Here is an 18,276-nt window from a genome sequence, read left to right on the forward strand (position 1 = left end):
ATGCTCGTCCAGCTGTGCCTTGGCAGCAGGAGGGTGTGGGGAAGCTCTGGGGGAGCAATGCAGAGTCCAATGCTTAAAACATCCAGAATGCAGAGGGGTCTCCATCCATTTCAGGCAAAGCAAGCACCTCAGCCCTGTCACAATCCATGGGAAAATCACCCCAGGCCACCTCACCAGCAAGGCCTGGCTCCCTGCAGAGCTCACCAGCACTGTCCCTAGGGATGCCACATCCTACTCCTTGGACACCAGGGAAGCAGGAGTCTCAGGGCCATGCATGTGCTCCCAAGACCATCCCACTTTGCAATGCCAAACTGGTCTTTCTGCCAAGCCTTTCCTTCCTGGGACTCCACCTCCCCATTCCCAAAACTTCCTCCCCCACCTTCCCCTGCTGTACCCAGAGGTGCCCCAAGTACCAAAACCATGGAAGCCCCCTCAGGGACACTATTTTTTGGGAGGTTTTGAGGACTGAAACTTGTCAAGGCAAACCCTGTGCCCAGAGCTGGCCCAACACCCAGCAAGGAGAGGGCAGCCCAAGGCTCCTAAAGTGCTGTGCAAACGTTTAGTACTTGGCACAATAATTTGTGACGGCGTTAATCACCCCCTCTCCACCCCTTCCCAAGAAAGGAGAGATGCAGATGAATCCTTGGCTCTCTCCTCTCCTTGTGACTGCCCCTAAAATCCACTCCTGGCTTCCCAGTCACTCCCATTTCCCCCTGGAAGGGATGAGGCTGGTGATCCTGGTGATCCTGGGCATTGCTATCAGCTCAAGGCTGGCCAAGGGCAGTACTGGCTGAAAATAAGTCACCCCCCAGGTGACAGGCATTTTTGACATCAATTTTTGGTCTTTGACCTGTGGTTCTTGTTGCTCACTTTGGAATCTCCTGGACCATCTCCTGCCTCCAGAACAGAAGCAGCTCTATGCTTGTCACGTTCCACCTTCCCCCAGACATGTTTCCCAAACTCTCTACCCCACCAAGGACAGCCCAAAGCAGCAGTTTGGGATTTCCCCACTTTTGCCCTCTCCTCACTTCAGCACCTCCCCTCCAGTTTTCCCCACCAGATTCCCAGGATCCTCCCATTGCTATCCCCAAGCTCCAGGGCTGAACCACCAAGCCAGGACCCTCCTGTCCAGCACATCCTGTGTTGCTGCTTGGAGCAGGGGGAAGGAAAATGCAACATTAAAGCCACCCCCCTCCCACATCTTTTTAGCACCTTGGGAGGAAGCAGCCTGTGTGCCCACAGCTTTTTTTGCTCTTTTCCACCTTTTTTTCCCACAGCACTGTCAAAAAGCGCCATGGCACGGCTGGGAGGGCAAGGAGGACCATGGGAAATGAGTGGTTTTCCCAGGAATTCCTGGGTGTGGAGCCAGGTCATTCCCAAACCTGGCAGTGCCACCCATGAAAACCATTGCTGGAAGTTGGGGGAGAGGAAAAAGATGGAGAGAACGGGAGGGAAGAGGAGAAAGGCTTTCCCAGCCCCACAGGGAGGTGGTTCTAAGCAGGTTACCTGGCCCCCTGGCCTCTTCCCTGCTCCCTGGGGGTTGGCAGCTCCCCTGGAAAAGCACCACTGCTGGATACCCCAGGTGCCAGAGTGGGGTCCCCACCAGGCTCCCCCCGAGCCGGGGTAGTGGGGTAGGGGAGGAGCTCCAGAGCAGGGCTGGGAGTGGTGGTTCCTGGGGGAATGCTGGTGACAGGGGCTGAGCTGGTGGTGGAGGAGGCTTTCTTCCCACAGGATTCACAGCAGAGCTTGTTGTATCCAGGGATGGAGCAGTAGCGAGCCAGCACCTCCATCTGGCAGAAGATGGACTTGTCCCCGAGGCAAGGCTCCCCTGGACAGGGACAGAGCAGCACAAAATCAGCTGGCATTGGGCTCCCAGCCCTGCACCCCTCCCATGGGGTTCCCAAAGGGAACAAGGTACCCTGTCAGGGTGCTGCCTATCCACATAGGAAGCGGGCAAGAGGGACCTGGAAAATGAAGCCAAAGCACTGAAGGATTCTGTGCATGGAGAAAAAACAGAGAGCTCCAAACCAAGATGCACTGAGCCCCAGCTATGAAGGACTCCAAGGGGGAAAAATCAGAAGCCATTTCCCTGCTTAAAAAATTCCCAAGTAAAAAGGAAAGGGCATAAAAACCGGGAGGCAAAAGGAGCTCAGCACAGAAACTGCAGGATCTCGCAGACCACAAGATGGCAATGGAGCAACGCGCTCTGGAGCAGAGGCAGCAGCGGAGGCTGGAACTCCCCAGGAGCACGGCTGGGGAGCTGCACAAGTCCTCGGGAGGGTTATCCTGGGAAGCACGGCCCTTACACAAGCACTTACTGGAGGAGATCTTGCTCACGGGGTTTTTGGCTCCCTCCTGGGGCACCCGCTGCCCTTTGGTCGTGCCGTGGTCACCGGCATCGGCGCTGGCAGTGATGCCAGAGAGCTTCCCTGCAGGGAGAGCACCACGATGCCCAGCAGCCACACGAGGCGGAGGGCACTCAAAATACCTCGGGAGGGTGTTTGGTTTGTTTTACGGGATCTTCTTAAAAATTAAATCCCTTAAGCACCCAGCATTTAAGCCACTCAAACCCCACTCCAGATAAACTCCAGGGTGCCCATCTCCAGCTGCTCATCACGAGTTCAAACTGCCAGAAAACCCAAAACCAGCCAATGCCAGGGCTAAGAGCAGAGAAGGGAAATATTTTGGCTGGATTTAAACTTTTTTTTACTGCCAGCCACATAAGGGACATTCAACCCAACCTTGTCCTCTGGCATCCCCTGGAGCCACAACGGGCTAGTGGCATTCATGGGGGTTGATCCCCACCATCACATGCCCCATCCCAGTGCCACCTCCTCCTCCTCCTCTCACCCGGGCAGACGGCCACATGGCAGCCCTGGATGGCCTCTGGCTTGTCACCCTCGCAGCGTGTGCCACTGTCACTGCCCTTGCACACCACCTGCCGCTGCTGGACGCCTTCCCCACAGGTCACCGAGCACTGCGCCCAGACAGACAGACAGACAGTCAGTGACAGCCCCCACACCCCCACAGCCCCCCCCAGGATGTGCTGCTGACTGTTGCTCAGGTGGATTTTGCTTTCTGATGTGGGGGTTCCCTCCCTGTCTTCCAAACCCCTACACTCTCTGCACAGGGATGCTCTCCCCTCTCTCATTTTTCCTTGTACCCTTATCCATGGAAGTTTTCGAAGCCAGGCTTGGAGCAACCTGGTCTCATGGAAGGTTATCTGACTGAGGCAAGGGGTTGGAACGAGATGGGCTTAAAGGTCCCTTCCAACCCAAACCATTCCAGCATTCTGTGAAAACATCACTGTCTCTTGTACCCTTATCTCCACCAAGGCCAGGCTGAGTGGGACTCTGAGCAACCTGGACTAATGGAAGCTGTCCCTGTCCATGGCAGGGGGGTTGGACTAGATGACCTTTTGAACCAAACCATTCCAGGATTCTACTCCATGACCCCTATAAGCACCTGACCTTCACACCCACCTCCCACACCCTCTTTCCAGGGGTTTCCTCACCTCGGACCAGGCTCCTGTCCTCCACTGTGCGGGGCAGGGCAGGCGGCCGCAGGGCCGGCGCGTCTCGGGGCGCTGCCCGGGGCAGTACTTGCTGTGCAGGGTGCGGTTGGTGCCGTCCTGCAGGCGCTGCACGCACTGCACCGCCCGCGCCTGCACCCCCAGCTTCCCGCAGGAGCGGCTGCAGGCACCCCACTCCTCAGCCACCCACCTGCCAGGGGGGAAGATGGACAAGGAGAAGGCGTTTGAGGCAACGTTTGTGCTGGGAAGCGGCTGAAAATGCTCCCAATCCAACCCCAAACTGCCCCCACGAGGAGTGGGAGCACCCTGGGCCACGCAGAGAGGACTTACATGGGCTGGGAGCATTCCTGGAGGTTACAGCGCCTCCGGATTGGCTTTGGCTTCTTGCCGTTGTCACAGAAGTTCCTGTGCACCATCCGGTTGTCGCTTTTCCGACGGCAGCCGTACTTGGTGTACTGGATGCCTGAGGGGGCAGAGCGTGGGCAGTGAGGTGGTGGGTGTGGGAGTCTCTCCAGGTTCCCCCAGGTCCCTCTCCTGCATCATATCCTGCATATCCCACGTATCCTGCTGGGATATGTGCTCTCAGATGTCACCACTCAGGTGGGACCCAAGGTTTGCTGAGGATGCTCGTGGGGCTGCTGGACCCACCCCCGGGTCTCCCAGGCTGCTGTGGAGTGCACACAGCTCGTGGAAAATGTCCCAGCCCGTGGCAGGGGTTTGGACTAGGTGGCCTTTAAAGGTTCCTTCCAACCCAAACCACTCTGATTCCCAGAGCACAAGGTGTTCCCCACAACCAGGGGGTCAGATCCCAGTGGCTGTATGGAAAAGAGGCTTTCACCAGCAAACCTCATGCCTACTTCTGTGTAAACTTTAGTAGTGGTCATCTTCAAAATCACTGTTTCTTGGCTCTAATCCAGTTAAAAACAGCCAAGGAATTCAAAAATCTTAGCAGCTCCATGGATAGACAGACAAAGGTACACACACACAATCATGCAAGCCTCTTTCTCTAAGAAATCCAGCTAAAATGCTCACTTGAACTGCTTTGCAACAACTTCTCCATGCCAGAGATGCCTCAAGGGGTTCACACACCCTCTACCATGTCCAAGCAACCCCAAGCATTCCCTGTAGGCTGTTATGAAGAGTAAGTCACCTCCTCCACACGCCTTGGAGCACTGGGACCAGCTCTTGAGGGCCCACTCGTAGGAATCCATCTCCTCCAGCAGGACATTGTTATTTCCAATCATGGGCAGCAGGTCTTCATGGATGATGTACCTGTACATGAGGCTGCTCCTCACCTCCTCCTCCTGAGGGATGACCTGCAGGCACAGAGGGAGCAGAGAGAGAGGGGAAGAATGATGCCATGGGAAAGGGACCACGTGGCAAGGTGGCCTATGCCCAAAACTGGGACACAGGGATGGATGGGAGCACAGACCTGCCACTCCCCACGTGTCCAGGGAACCCAATCTCTAATTCCCCACATCCCAGCATAACTAAAATAGGATTTGGAGTCATAAGCAACTGCTGCAGAGCAAAATGCAGCTGGACTCAAAGGCAAATGCCTGAGCAACACATCCTTGTGCCATTCCCTCACACAGCTAGTAACTCCTAGCTTTTGGCTGGCTCATTCCCTGGATTTAATGACATGCCCTCCTCCTCTACCCACATCCTTCCATCACCTGCCCCACCACACCTCAGACCAGCTCCCCTGTCTGTGACAGTCGTCCCCAGGCCCCCCAGAGCCCGTGCCAGCCAGGCTTACCAAAACACTGATGGCCTCGTGCAGGGGACCGCTGGTTTTCAGGCTCTCCTTGCCTTGTTCCACAGTGTATTCCCACTCCAAGCCCATCTCAATGAACACTTGGCTTTTGGCTTCTTGGCCCTTGGCATTCAGGATGAAGTTCCCCGTGGCTTGATTCTTAACAGCTGGAGGAGGAGAAAGGGGATATTTTCAATATCATTCCCTCTGGTCACTCGCTTTGGAGGGTGGGAATGACCTAAACAAGACCCTCTTTGGTGGGAATTATGAGAGAAGGGCTGAGAAAGGGTGAAGGGAGAGGTGCACTAGGGCATGCTCACCAATGCTGTGGGATGCTGGCTCCATCTCCTCTATCTGAAGGTGCCTTGCTCCAGCTGGGATCTCAAACATCTTCAAAACACCTGAAAGGCAGGGAAGAAGGATGGAGGAAAGAGAAAGAGCAGGTTTCCTCCAACTGGACACACAAATCCAGCTCATGAATCTGCTTCCAAGCCCACCCAGCCCTCTCACCTGGCTGCTTGGGGGTCTTGGCCAACGTGCCCTTCACCGTCCGGCAGTGGGAATTGTCCCCTCCGCAGACCCCACACTTGTCATCCTGCTTCAGGGAGCCAACCTCCTTGTCACAGCCGACGTGCTGGCACCCAGGGGACGAGAGGACAAGCCTGGGGTTACATGCCTGAGGTCCAGCCTGGGATTACAGCCCTGCAGCCCAGCCCAGGGTTACAACCCTGCGCCCTGTGGAAACCCAGAGCACTGGCAATATTTCCCCGTCTGCTCTGGGGTGCCCTGACCCCCAGGAGAACACTGACTTTGACCCTCATTCATAGAGAAATTTCCTAAACTCCAGAATAGACTAGAATCCACTAGGGTGTGAAGTAGATTGTAGAGAGTAGTGTAGGTGTATCACTTAGGTGGGAAATTGAGGTTTTGGGATTTTTAGTATGTTGTGGATGGAAGCAAGATGGAGGGCACAGGGTGTTGTCCTGGGTTTCTTCTTCATGCTTCTTCTTCCTTCTTCTCCATGGGTTTGGGTGGCATTTTGTAATTGGGCAGAAAAGTCCCATTGCAGGCTCTTTGGGATCAGTTATTGGGTTAAAAGGGAAAATAATCCAGGTGTCAGTTCTTCATTGGACAGTTTAGCTTTAAAAGACCTTGGAACAAGAGATTGTTGGCCGTTTTTGCAATGCTTTTCCAGCGTGCTGAGCCCGGTGTGGACAGCATGCAAAACTCTAGATAAGATAACAATAAACAAGAACCTGAAGACCGAAAAGATCCAGTGGGTCTCTCTTTCCTGACACAAGACCACTCCAGGAGGGTCTTCCCCGACAGGGGAGCCCCAGCCAGAGTCCCAGAAGTCGGGGAATCAGCAACAGGTACCCCGACAGCGGCCCAGCCCATCTCTCTGCCATCCCCTTTGCTGCACACAGGCTTGGTCCCCAGGGGCAAAAACCCGTGCCCCCAAAGGGCTGAGCTCTCTCCTGCCCAGGGAAAGGACAGGGACAGCCCCACCAGGCAGGAGCCCCTCACCAGGCACTCGCCCCGGACACAGACGCTGTAGGGGTCTCGGTAGCTGCAGCGGGTCCCGTCGTGAACGACCTGGTTCATGAACACCACGTCTCCCGTGCCCTCAGACTGGCAGATCAGCTCACACTTCTGAGCATCTGTGGCAAAGGAAAAGGGAAGGGGCAGAAAAAGAGAAGTGGGGGGGAAAAAGGGGTTGTGGAAATTCATTAGGGCGAGTGAAGGCAGAAACTCATCTCAGCTTGTAGCCCTGAGCACAGCCACAATTCCAAAGGCCAGGATATTCTTGGGCTGATCTCCCAAGGCCATTTGCAGCTCTAGAGCCTGCACTTTTGCCTGGTACACTCAGGAAATTAGGGGAAGGACAGGACATGCTACATGAGGCTGCAATGCAAGTAGGCAGCTCTGCTCTGGAAACAGGCTGGGAGAGCTGGGGGTGTTCAGCATGGAGAACTGAAGGCTCCAAGAAGAACTTAGAGCCCCTTCCAGACCCTAAAGAGGCTCCAAGAAAGCTGGAGAGGGACTTTGGACAAGGAGAAAGGTGTGACATATTAAAGCCCATAATGGGTTTTAACCCATATAGAGTAATAAATCAAGCCCTGGATAAATCATTTGAAAAGATTTTTTTTACCCCCATGAAACTTTCTGCAACAAAGAATAAAGCTGTGGCAAGCTTTCTCTACAAGGGGAAGGCAAATTTATTTTGTCTAGGATGAAAATTGGATCAATTCCCAACCAAAGAAGCTGCGGATGGGAGATGGGACAAAGGAATATGAAACGGTGGATGCTCACAAAGGCAGTTTTTTGTAAGGGAGACTCCAGTAAGAACTGGAAGGAGTACAAAAGGTTCTCCACAGGAGAATGATGGTGAGAAGCAACTACCTGGAAAATATTTAATTCGGAGCACAAGCATCCTTGTGCTCAGAAGACTGGGTATGACTTGAAACTGACAGAAGGTAGGGTTAGATGGGGTATTGGGAAGAAATTCTGTATTTTGCAGGTGGGGAGGCCCTGGCACAGGTTGCCCAGAGAAGATGTGGCTGCCCCTGGATCCCTGGAAGTGTTCTTCCAACTGTGAGTAACCTGGCCTAGTGGAAGGTGTCCCTGCCCTCGGCTGCAGGGTTGGAATGAGATCATCTTTAAGGTCCCTTCCAAACCAAACCACTCTGTGATTCCTTGCTTTTAAAAAGCTGCCTGCTTGATCTTGGCTTATTGCACAACAGATTCCAGCTCAGGAGCTTCCCACCCCCCAACATCTGTGCCACAGTCTCCCTCCCAGGGTGACGGCCACCAGGGCAGAGGAACTCCTCTGGAGGAACCTGGCTGCTGCTCCTTTGCCAGGACCCGCCACCACTCACCGTCATGGTGCTCGTAGGGAAGCCAGGAATGTTTGCTGTTCTGGTGGGTGTAGTAGGAGTTGCGCTTGGAGCACTGCTGGGCACGGAAATCCTGGAAGGGCCCCGGGCACTCCTCGGCATTGCACACCTGGTACTCATAGGTGGCTCCCGGGCACGGGCGCCCTCCGTAAGCTGGGCTGGAAAACAAACCCAGTGGTTTGTGAGAGGGCTGGAGAGGGGATGGTGTTCAACCCCAGCACGGCTCAGTGCCCAAACACACGGCACAGTGTGGCATTCATATTTCCTGGAAAATCCCTTTGTCCAGGATTTTTCTCCTGGGAAGCTGAGAAGCCTCAGAGAAAAAGGAAAACAATAATTATGTCATTTGTTTCTCCTGTGTTTTGCTGCTTTGGAATGTGTTTGGAGATTGTTTATCCAACAGGTGATTGTTTCATTGGTTTCTGCTGTGAATTGTTTTGACTTACTGGCCAATCAGTGCCAAGCTGTGTTGGGACTCTGGAGAGAGAGTCACGAGTTTTCATTATTTCTTTTCAGCCTTCTGTAGGTATCTTTTCTGTATTCTTTAGTATAGTATAGCATTCTTTAATATAATATCATAAATAATAAATTAGCCTTCTCAGAACATGGAGCCAGATTCATCCTTCCTGCCTTCATTGGGGCACCCCGCAAATACAATAGCACAGCTCCCGCAGGTACAGATGTCCCCCATCCCTGCCAACAAGGGGAGGAGCCAGGAACCCCTGGCTGGTGGCCACTTCCAGCTGGGAAGAGGGAGGGAGGCAGAGCCCAGACGTACGGCGGGTTGTCGCAGCTCCGGCTGCGGGACCGCACGCCTCCCCCGCAGGTCCTGGAGCACGAGCCAAACTTGGACCAGGAGCTCCAGCTGCCATCCTGGCTGTAAGGCTGCTCCGACGTCTTCCAGATGCAGTGGCCCTTGAAGCACCACTGGAAGGGAGGAGAAGGAATGAGTTCCAGACCTCTTCAAAGCGCTCAGCACCAGTGGAGAGCCCTCCTGCACCCACAGCACTACAGAAGGGGTACAGCACGGGAGGAAGGGGCTCTTCATCATGCCCTCGGACACATCCCTCCCACAGGAAGCAGGACCAGCCCCTACCTTGCCAGGAGAGCACTCGGTGCCATCCAAAGGTGGCCCCTTCTTGGTCTTGCAGAAGTAGGGGTTGTCCGGGTGGCTGCACCACAGCTGCTTGCAGGGGTCGAAGGTGCGGAACTGGGGAGCACAGAGGAGCTGGGCTGGGACAGCAGCGGCGAGTGCCAGTGGGCTGGTGGCACCCAGGCTGGCTGGGGACCCCAGGGAGGGGGGACAGCGTGGCCATGCAGCCCCTACTCACCGCCGTGCAGGTCTTGTAGCCCACGCCGAAGTCGAAGCGGCACTGCTCGTCCATGGAATAATTAATTCCCGGCAGCTCAGGTAGCGTGGGCCACTGGTGCTCGAAGGGGTCATCCAGGAGGCAGTCGTAGGAGCTGCAGAGTCAGACAGAGGATTTCCTTCCATCGTCCCATCCCTCAGCTCCAGGCCGCTCTCCAAATGCAGCGACTGAGAAATTTGAGTTATCATGGAATCCCAAAGTGGCTTGGGTCGGAATGGTCCCTCAAGGCCAGAGAGTTCCACCCCCCTGCCATGGGGCAGGGACACCTTCCATTAAACCAGGTTGCCCCAAGCCCCAATGTCCAGCCTGGCCTTGGACAATTCCAGGGATCCAGGGGCAGCCACAGCTTCTCTGGGCACCCTATGCCAGGGCCTGCCCACCCTCACAGGAAAGAACTTTTCCCTAATATCCCATCTAACCCTACTCTCTGTCAGTGGGAAGCCTTTCCCCCTTGTCCGAAGTCCCCCTCCAGCTCTCTGGGAACCCCTTTAGGCACTGCAAGAGGCTCCAAGGCCTCCCTGCATCCTTCTGGTCTCCAGGCCGCACAGCTGGGGGTGTTCCAGCCTGTCTCCAGAGGCCCTCCAGCCCTGGGAGCACCTCTGGGTACCAAAAGCCACCGCTGGGGGGTCAGCAGGGAGGCCATGCCCTCCCAGCTGGAAGGGGCGTACTGGATGTAGCGGCTGAGCTCCTGCTTGCTGCAGCGGGACCAGTGGTAGCGGTGGAAGGCGGCCTGCACCAGCGGCGCCATGATGCTCCCCATGCTGGTCTCGTCGGCGCAGCGGTTGCCCTGCCCGTCGTGCTCCATGCCCAGCCTGGAGGGAAGATCCCAAGGGATTCAGGGCTGCAGCAGCAGCAGAAAGCAAGCCCCCTTTTTGAAGGGCCGCAGCCAGCTCTGCCCCCACCCCGGGACTTACACGTGCCCGGTCTCGTGGGCCACCACGAAGGCCGAGGAGAAGCCATCCTCGTGGTTGAGGGTGCAGCTGCGGAGAGGGTGGCACATCCCCGTCACCGGAGCGTAGCCTGGGGCAAAGACAGGAGGGAAGGACAGAGGAGGAGAGGAGAGAGAAAACCTTTTGAGAGAGGAGGGGAAAAAATGAAAGATTAAGGAAAAAAAAAGGAACCCACAAATACATAACCTGGCTTCACTGCAGCGGAAGAGTAAACGGAGGGGAAGGCGCTGGAGAGGAGGGGCTGCCCAGGTCACTTGGATGGCATGGCTCACCAGCGTGTGCCAAAAGCCAGCAGAGGTTGCTGTGGGGCTTGCTGGCACCGCTGTGCCCTTGTGCCAACACACCTGGGCAGGCAGGAGGGCAGGAACAGCACCCACAGCACCCCACCAGCGTGGGTGGCCATCGCCTCCCAGCCCAGGAATGGCCTCCCCCGCATTCTTCTTCATTTAAAACAAATAAAGAAGGAAAAAGAAAGAGAAGAAAAGGCATGAGGCTCTCCCCAGAGCCCTGCCAAAATCACAGCCCTGCTCCCCACGGGGTGCACCCGCACATGCACCCGCCCCGGCCCCAGGACCCCAGCCCTCGATCAAGTGCAGTGCAGTGGGGCAGCTGTGGGCAGAGGAATCTTCCCCTGCCCAGGCAGCAACACATCACCTCCATTTTGGTCACTTTTCCTTTCCTTTTCACTTTATTTCTGCCCAATACCATTAACTTGCTGGCGCACTCCAGAATTTAATCCCCCAAGTTTTTTTATGTGTGTTGGTTTCTTTTAAGGCTGACCCTTTTTGGCATCAAGGGAGTTAGAGAAGGAAGGACTTACAGGTCAGAGAGGCAAAAGCAGGGCGGGACCATGCTGGATAACTGTGCCCTGGGGACTGGGATGCTGGAAGGGGAGAGCTCAGTCAGCCAGGAGTGGGCAGCAGCAAGAGAGGGGTGCTGATGAGCTGAGGGAGATGCACATCCCTACACCCACCCTGGCCAAACCACGGGGTCCACAGAGCCCTCCATCCTTGTGGGATACTTGATCCACACCAAGTCACTCCCATAATGGGGTTTAACCCATATAGAGTAATAAATCAAGCCCTGGATAAATCACTTTAAAATAATTTTTTTACCCCCATGAAACTTTCTGCAACAAAGAATAAAGCTGTGGCAAGCTTTCTCTACAAGGGGAAGGCAAATTTATTTTGTCTAGGATGAAAATTGGATCAATTCCCAACCAAAGAAGCTGCGGATGGGAGATGGGACAAAGGAATATGAAAAGGTGGATGCTCACAAAGGCAGGTTTTTGAAAGGAAGACTCCAATAAGAACTGGAAGGAGTATAAAAGGTTCTCCACAGGAGAATGATTGTGAGAAGCAACTACCTGGAAAATATTTAATTCGGAGCATAATCATCCTTCAGCCCAGGCCAGAAAACCTCTCTGTGCCACCCACTGCAGAGGGACATGACCTCTACAGCAGCAATTAAAATGTACAGCCCATCTGTCCACTGCTCTTCTCTTCAAAGGGCATATTTGGGATAATTTGGTGCCACACTCTGGTCCTTCATTCCATGCATCCCCAAGCTTAACAGGGTGTTGGGGATGTTCCACGAGGACTTTGTTTTGGGGAAAAGAGGCAAGAGCAAGCACGGTGTTACTATTCCAGCAGCCCAATCAGAGGGAAATTCCCAGTGGATGAGGAGCTCCTTGTGCCATGCAGCACAGCCAGGCAAGGACACGGGGATTCTGCAGAAAGTCCTGGAGATGTGTCACAAGCAGAGAGCCAGATCCGTAGGGAAAAGGGGAAGAACCTGCTGGAAGGGGCACCCCTAGAGCAAGGCTACTCCAGGGATGTCACGACTCCTTCCCACCAAGGGGCAGCCTACGGAACCTCCCCCTTCTGCCAAAAAAGGTCCTCTCACCAATGCCTTTGGACACAGTCACTTTGCCAGGAAGGGTCTAGAAAAACGAAACAAAAGTTGGTATTGCACCCGTGTGACTCTGGACAAGGAGACCAGGGCAGGCCACCAGCTTGGCACAACCCAAGGTCTGCTCCTTGGTGGCCACAGGACCACTGGCACACGCGGGAGGGTTTCCAGCTGGATATCTGCTGAGGTTCATCTCCTGCTGAAGGGGATCCTTCTCAGGGAGGTCATCCAAGTTAGGATAGGTTTCCTTCTCCACCTTTCCTTCCTCCTGTGCACACCGGGAGGACCTGTGCTACAGATCAGGGTGACAATACCCACCCCATCCACGGCATCAAATGGAGCCTCCTGACGGGAATCCAGACCTGGCCACCCGCATGGAAAGGAGGAGATGGGAATTTGGAAGCAGCAGGCTCAGAAGTGGGAAAAGTCACTTCTCCTGGTAACCCCAAAGCACCTGTTTTCCTAACGGAGCCATGAAACATCAGAAGGTTTTCCTGAGAATTTTTATTAGCAAGGCCTCCAGCTTCTCAGACCACACCAGCACAATCTCTGCACCAAGAGGGTGAGAGATTCCTGCAGCAGAACTTCCTCTTTGGCCCAGGGTTTATTGAATGCTCCCATGTCCAAGAAATAAATCCATACAAAAACAGGTTTTAAAACTCCTCCAGAGGACAGAATAAATTGATTGTCCCCATGGAGCTTCCTGTGGTATTTCATCTTTTTTTATCTTATTTTTATATTTTTAAGGCATTTTGGGCCGAGGGGAGGACTAGTAAATGAAATCAAAGAGCAGGGGAATAAATAAATAAAGATATTTTATCCATTCAGGCTGATGATCTGGATTAATTCTCTGTCTCTCCCTTCCTCATCAAGTGAAGAAAGAAAAAAAAAAACCAAACTATTTTTATAACCTTTTTCTGGACCTCGCTGGCCAAGAAACAGACTGTGCTCACAAGAAAATCCTCTCACCCCTCTCTGGCATTTCCCCCCGGGCAGACTGCACATACCTGATCGAGACAAATACAGTACCTTGCATACCTGCGGGCCCAAAATCTTGCCTGGTGAGGAAGACAGCGTGGTCGTGGTACTCGGCGTGCGCGGGGTCGGGGCGCTGCTGCGAGTGCGCCCAGCGGCACACCTGCTCCAGGCTGCGCGACGGATTGCCCCGCTCGATCAGGCTCACCGACTGCAGGGAGAAGGGGAAACCCACTGCTGGGCAGAGCAGGAACCGCTGCTGCCCTTCCCCTGGAAGCCGAGGAGGTGGCGTCCCAAGTGAGGTGGTTTGGGGAAGAAGACAGGGAACACAACCATTTCCATCACTCTCCCAAATGTTCACGCATTCTCCTTCACCCCCAGCAGCTGTCAGGAGCTGGAGCTCCAAACTGAGAGAGGGTAGGGTTATCTCCCTCTCCTTCTCTCTCCTTCTCCTCCCTCTCCTTCTTATCTCCCAAGTGGGAGATAAGAAGCTTGTCCTGGATGGCCAAGCAGGTTGTATTCTGTTTGCCATCTGGATGGCAGTTGTCTTTTGTCCCAAGTGGGCAGTGTCCCTTATCTCTTTAACAATCACTCCTCCCTCCAGGGAGACATCTGCTGATAACAGGCTATTGAATGTCACTGCCTGACTGATAAGAATACAGCATCCCATTGGGAGATGTGAGCCCAGAGGGAGGAGCCAAGCATTCCTACCCAGATATAATCTGGAGGTTCTGGAACACCAGCACAGCTTCTCCATAGGATTTCCCAGAGGAACAGCAGCTGCCTCTTCCACTGGATCTTCAGAGGAAGACTACACCCTTTTCTACAGGATCCCTGCTCCAGCAGAACCAACCTGACACGCCAGGAGCACTGCAGCCACAATTCCAATTGGACTGCTGCCAACACCCTGACCAACAGGGTGTCAGGTTGTGTTCTGACTCTTGTCAGTGTTGTTTTGGTTTACTGCACTATTTATTTTATCTTTTTATTTTCTTCCCTATTAAAGAACTGTTATTCCTGCTCCCATATCTTTGCCTGAGAGCCCCTTAATTTTAAATTTATAACAATTTGGAGGGAGGGGGTTACATTTTTCCATTTCAGGGGAGGCTCCTGCCTTCCTTAGCAGACACCTATCTTTTCAAACTAAGACAAAGCTGCAGAAGGACTTGCTCGGGAAGCATCAGACCCAAACAGTGAGCTGAGATCTCTCCTGGATTCAAACATCCACTCCTTATTTTCAACATCATCCCCTGAACCTGAGAAGTGATGTAGCTGGACAAAGCAGCTGCCTCCAGAGCTGGCTTTGGGGAGGATAAATCATCCCTAACAGAGCCTGGCAGTTCCCACCCCACTGTATCACCACAGCTCCAAATCCCTTCCCCTCCTCAGATCAACCTCCAGCCCAGAGCACAAACTTAGTCACTGGGACGAAGCCAAATGGATTGTTGGCTTTCTCAGCTAGAGATGATGTTCCTGGTCCCATGGAAGCCTCCAAAAATGGGCCAGCCTCCATCCTTATCCCTGCTCCTCAGAACCATCCCTGGATCTCCAGGATGTGTTGGGTTTCTGCCAGCCAAGCATACTTCTATAATAACGAAGTTTGTTTCCAAGACCTAACTGGGCTTATTTGTGGATCACACACACACAGAGACATCACTGTGTTGAATCATTAACACCCTTGCTAGAACACTTCCTGTGGGACAGGGGCTTGCCCCAAAAAAAGTACAGAAAATCACATTGTTTTAAAGAAAAATCTGGCTGCTGTGCTTGAACAAGCCTTAAAAAACAAGTGCAGCCTGAGAAACCACATGAAAACTTCTCAGGAAACCTTCCCAAGCCACACAAGAGCTACAGGACAGCCAGGGAGCCGAGTCAAGGAGATCCCAGCCTCAGCTTCTCCTCACTAATGTCCAGCTCCTCTCAGTGTGGGAAGCCACCTCCACCCCATCACCTACAGAGCTCTGAGGAAGCCTCTGTGGTTTTCCCCACATCCCAGAGCAAGCAGGTACCAGCAGATCACAGCCACCCACCCACCATCTCCCTCATAGCCCAAGGGGCTATCCAATCCCTCAGCCCCCAAAAACCAGGCTAAGGAAGGTTCAAATTTACCCCTGCTCAGCACAGTTGTCATCTGGGCTCTGACAACTGCCACGTTTTCCCAAGGCTGGGCTTATCTAAGTGCTAAATAAACATTAGAGCATCTCCTGCTCGTGCGCCCAAGAGTCGGATTTACCTGGCGATATCCCACCATGATCATCCTGACCAGCACGATGTTGATGTGCACGCCCAGCGACTCGTCATGATAAATCTCATCCACCTGAGGAAGGGAGTGTGGGAAACAGCTACTCACTTTTCATAGTTTATGAAGGTTTATTGAACCTTATCAAAAATACAACAGAAGGCTGAATAAAGAAAAAAAGGTTACGGAGCTGGGAGCAAAAGGTTTTCCCTGCCATGTGTTCAGCCCCTTCACAATGGAGGGTTTACCCTTTTTAGCCCTTTACCCCCTCCCAAAGTTCTGTCCATCAACCCCTTCTTCACTGTCCAGTGGTGGAGATCTTTTCCTCAAATCCTGATTGGAGGTCAGATGTCACCATAGTGACAAGCCAACCCTCCCAGATGTCCCAACTCCTGTTGTCCCAACTCCCGTTGTCCCTTGATAACCACGCAAGGGGGTACAACATAACTATAAATCTATAAACTTTTCCTAACCTATATACATGATATTTGTCCATTAATTGTGAGAGTCAATCATGGCATTACTCATCTATCACGGGAGGGAAATCCAACTCTCAAACCCCTCCTGTCCTCCACACTCCCACGTTCCACACCCCTCCAGGCTTTCCAAGACCAGGTGCAAAGATGTCACCCCTCTCCTCCCACTGTGGGGAGGGGTTTTTTTCCCCCATTTTCCCATGTGTAACAAGCACAAAGCCAAAAAGCCAAGCTGGAATAAGCCAAAAATTCCCCAGGAATGGCTCAGATGGTCAATGACATCACCCATTTCCATCAAGGGCTGCGTTTCCTCCACCGCATTTCTCACCGAGCTGTTGGCCCTTTGGAATATGAATCCCTCAGAGGGATGGAAATGCTCCAGACTCCAGCACCCAAAGGAAAAACAGCTTTTTGATACAACCCTTGGCCTCTCCCCAAAGCCAGGGCTTTCCTCAGTTGAGTCAAACCTGACCTATGGCTCCAGGAATCCCAGGAGAAAGCAACACAATGGAGAGAACAGGGAGGGCTCATGAGTCAATGAGATCTGTACCATCCTCAGTGATTAAAAATGACCTTGCAAAGGAAATAACCAGCTACAACCTCCTCCTTCTGCGTTTCCAGGATGAATAAACAAATTCTCCTCCCAAATGCTACCGAGAGAGTAGGACACCCAGATGGGAAATGTCCCTGAGAGCTGAGCCCAGTGGCATGGAAAGAGGCACGGGGTGGGCAACCACAGACCCACGTGAGACCCTGCACCTCCTGCAAAGCACATGGGGAAACACAGCCCAGGGAAGAAAAACACCCTGATTTTTGAGACTGGGGATTTCTTTTTCCCAAAAGGCCTCTCAAATGAACAGTTCCACAAACTGGGTTTCACTGCAGAAGTCAAAGAGACTGAATGAAGACAATTTTTAATACTGACTAGAATTCATGTTTTAATTAAAATATACTTTTCAGTTTTGCCCAAGGGTGGGCTAATTTCCCTCAGCTCTATCATAGCCTTCCAGACTAGATGAAGGTTATAAAGTCAGATTTATGAACCTTTTCTATTTTGTTCTCCATTCCTATGGGGTTTTGCAATTTTACATGAAGGGTTGGGTGACAACTACCCTCTTACTGCTGCCCAAGTCCATGTCAGCCATTCGCCAGTGTTTTACAAGCCCCCCATTTTCCAGCCTGGGATTCCATTTGAAATACTCACTAAGACCATTTTTAAACCCAAAAACACTCTGCTAACCTTTTCCCCATGACAACCAACACTCCCATGGGGTGCCTCTGAGCCATGCAGAGAGGCAATGCAGATCCTGAGCCTTGAATGCAGCAAAATCAATTATAAAAAATTAAAATTAATCAATGAACTGCCAGTCCATCCCCATTAATGCATCCCTTTGGATGCAGAAGCTGCAAGAGCCGCGGGGTATTTTATCCATCAGTGTGGAAAGATAATGCTGGTCAACCCACCCTCAGCTCATCCCTACTTTCTGTGGGTGGAATGCTCCTTCACCCTCCCCCTTTTGTAAGAATAATGAGGATATGATGGATTTTTTTCTGATCCCACCCCTATTTTTTGGGGATGTGCACGGAAGGATGGAAGGTCATGCAGTGTTGCAGCTGCAAACATTACTCAGACCTCCAGACCCACTGAGGTGTGAAGGATCCAGGATTGCCAATATTTTTGTAAGGGATCCCACATCCTAAGTTTGATCCCTTACAAAAATATTGGCAATATGGCAGGGTGGGAAAGCGGGGAGAGAGGGAGAAATTATAACCATGATTGAAGAAATGCAGAGCTGGAGCTGGGGAGTGGTCTGGGGAACAGGACAGGAAACACTACCATTTCCTTCACTTTCCCAAATCTTCACGGCTTTTCCTTCACCCCCAGCAGCTGTCAGGAGCTGGAGCTCCAAACTCCAGAGAGTTTGGAGAGAGGGGAGGGTTAGATGGGATAGAAGGAACTGAGAGAAGTGAGGTTGTGGCAGATGCTGCCCAGAGAAGCTGGGGCTGCCCCACCCCTGGAAGTGTTCAAGGTCAGGTTTAATTGGGCTTGGACCAACCTGGGATGGTGGAAGGTGTCCCTGCCTATGGCAGGGGGTAGGAATGGAATGAGCTTTCATCTCCCTTCCAAACCACTCCATTATTTTAAGATTCTGTGGTGGTCCACCAGCGC

At 52.9% G+C, this 18,276-nt stretch overlaps 1 protein-coding gene across 1 annotated transcript in view; it reads right to left on the reverse strand.

Moving 5' to 3' along the window:
• Positions 1-1,231: 1,231 nt before the first annotated feature.
• Positions 1,232-18,276, reverse strand: part of ADAMTS14 (ADAM metallopeptidase with thrombospondin type 1 motif 14) — a 30,299-nt gene continuing 13,254 nt past the window's right edge. The window contains exons 5-22 of the mRNA XM_059850952.1: positions 15,625-15,708; positions 13,446-13,602; positions 10,470-10,575; positions 10,224-10,367; positions 9,517-9,649; positions 9,282-9,395; positions 8,964-9,112; positions 8,168-8,343; positions 6,816-6,949; positions 5,799-5,922; positions 5,609-5,689; positions 5,292-5,455; positions 4,683-4,848; positions 3,863-3,995; positions 3,515-3,722; positions 2,851-2,977; positions 2,319-2,429; positions 1,232-1,828 (exon numbers count right to left, since the gene is read on the reverse strand). Coding sequence (XP_059706935.1) covers positions 1,503-1,828; positions 2,319-2,429; positions 2,851-2,977; positions 3,515-3,722; positions 3,863-3,995; positions 4,683-4,848; positions 5,292-5,455; positions 5,609-5,689; positions 5,799-5,922; positions 6,816-6,949; positions 8,168-8,343; positions 8,964-9,112; positions 9,282-9,395; positions 9,517-9,649; positions 10,224-10,367; positions 10,470-10,575; positions 13,446-13,602; positions 15,625-15,708 — 2,637 coding nt within the window. The 3' untranslated portion in view covers positions 1,232-1,502. The remainder of the gene's footprint in view (positions 1,829-2,318; positions 2,430-2,850; positions 2,978-3,514; positions 3,723-3,862; positions 3,996-4,682; positions 4,849-5,291; positions 5,456-5,608; positions 5,690-5,798; positions 5,923-6,815; positions 6,950-8,167; positions 8,344-8,963; positions 9,113-9,281; positions 9,396-9,516; positions 9,650-10,223; positions 10,368-10,469; positions 10,576-13,445; positions 13,603-15,624; positions 15,709-18,276) is intronic.

Source organism: Haemorhous mexicanus, chromosome 7 (genome assembly GCF_027477595.1).
Source record: "Haemorhous mexicanus isolate bHaeMex1 chromosome 7, bHaeMex1.pri, whole genome shotgun sequence".
NCBI classification, from domain to species: Eukaryota; Metazoa; Chordata; class Aves; order Passeriformes; family Fringillidae; genus Haemorhous; species Haemorhous mexicanus.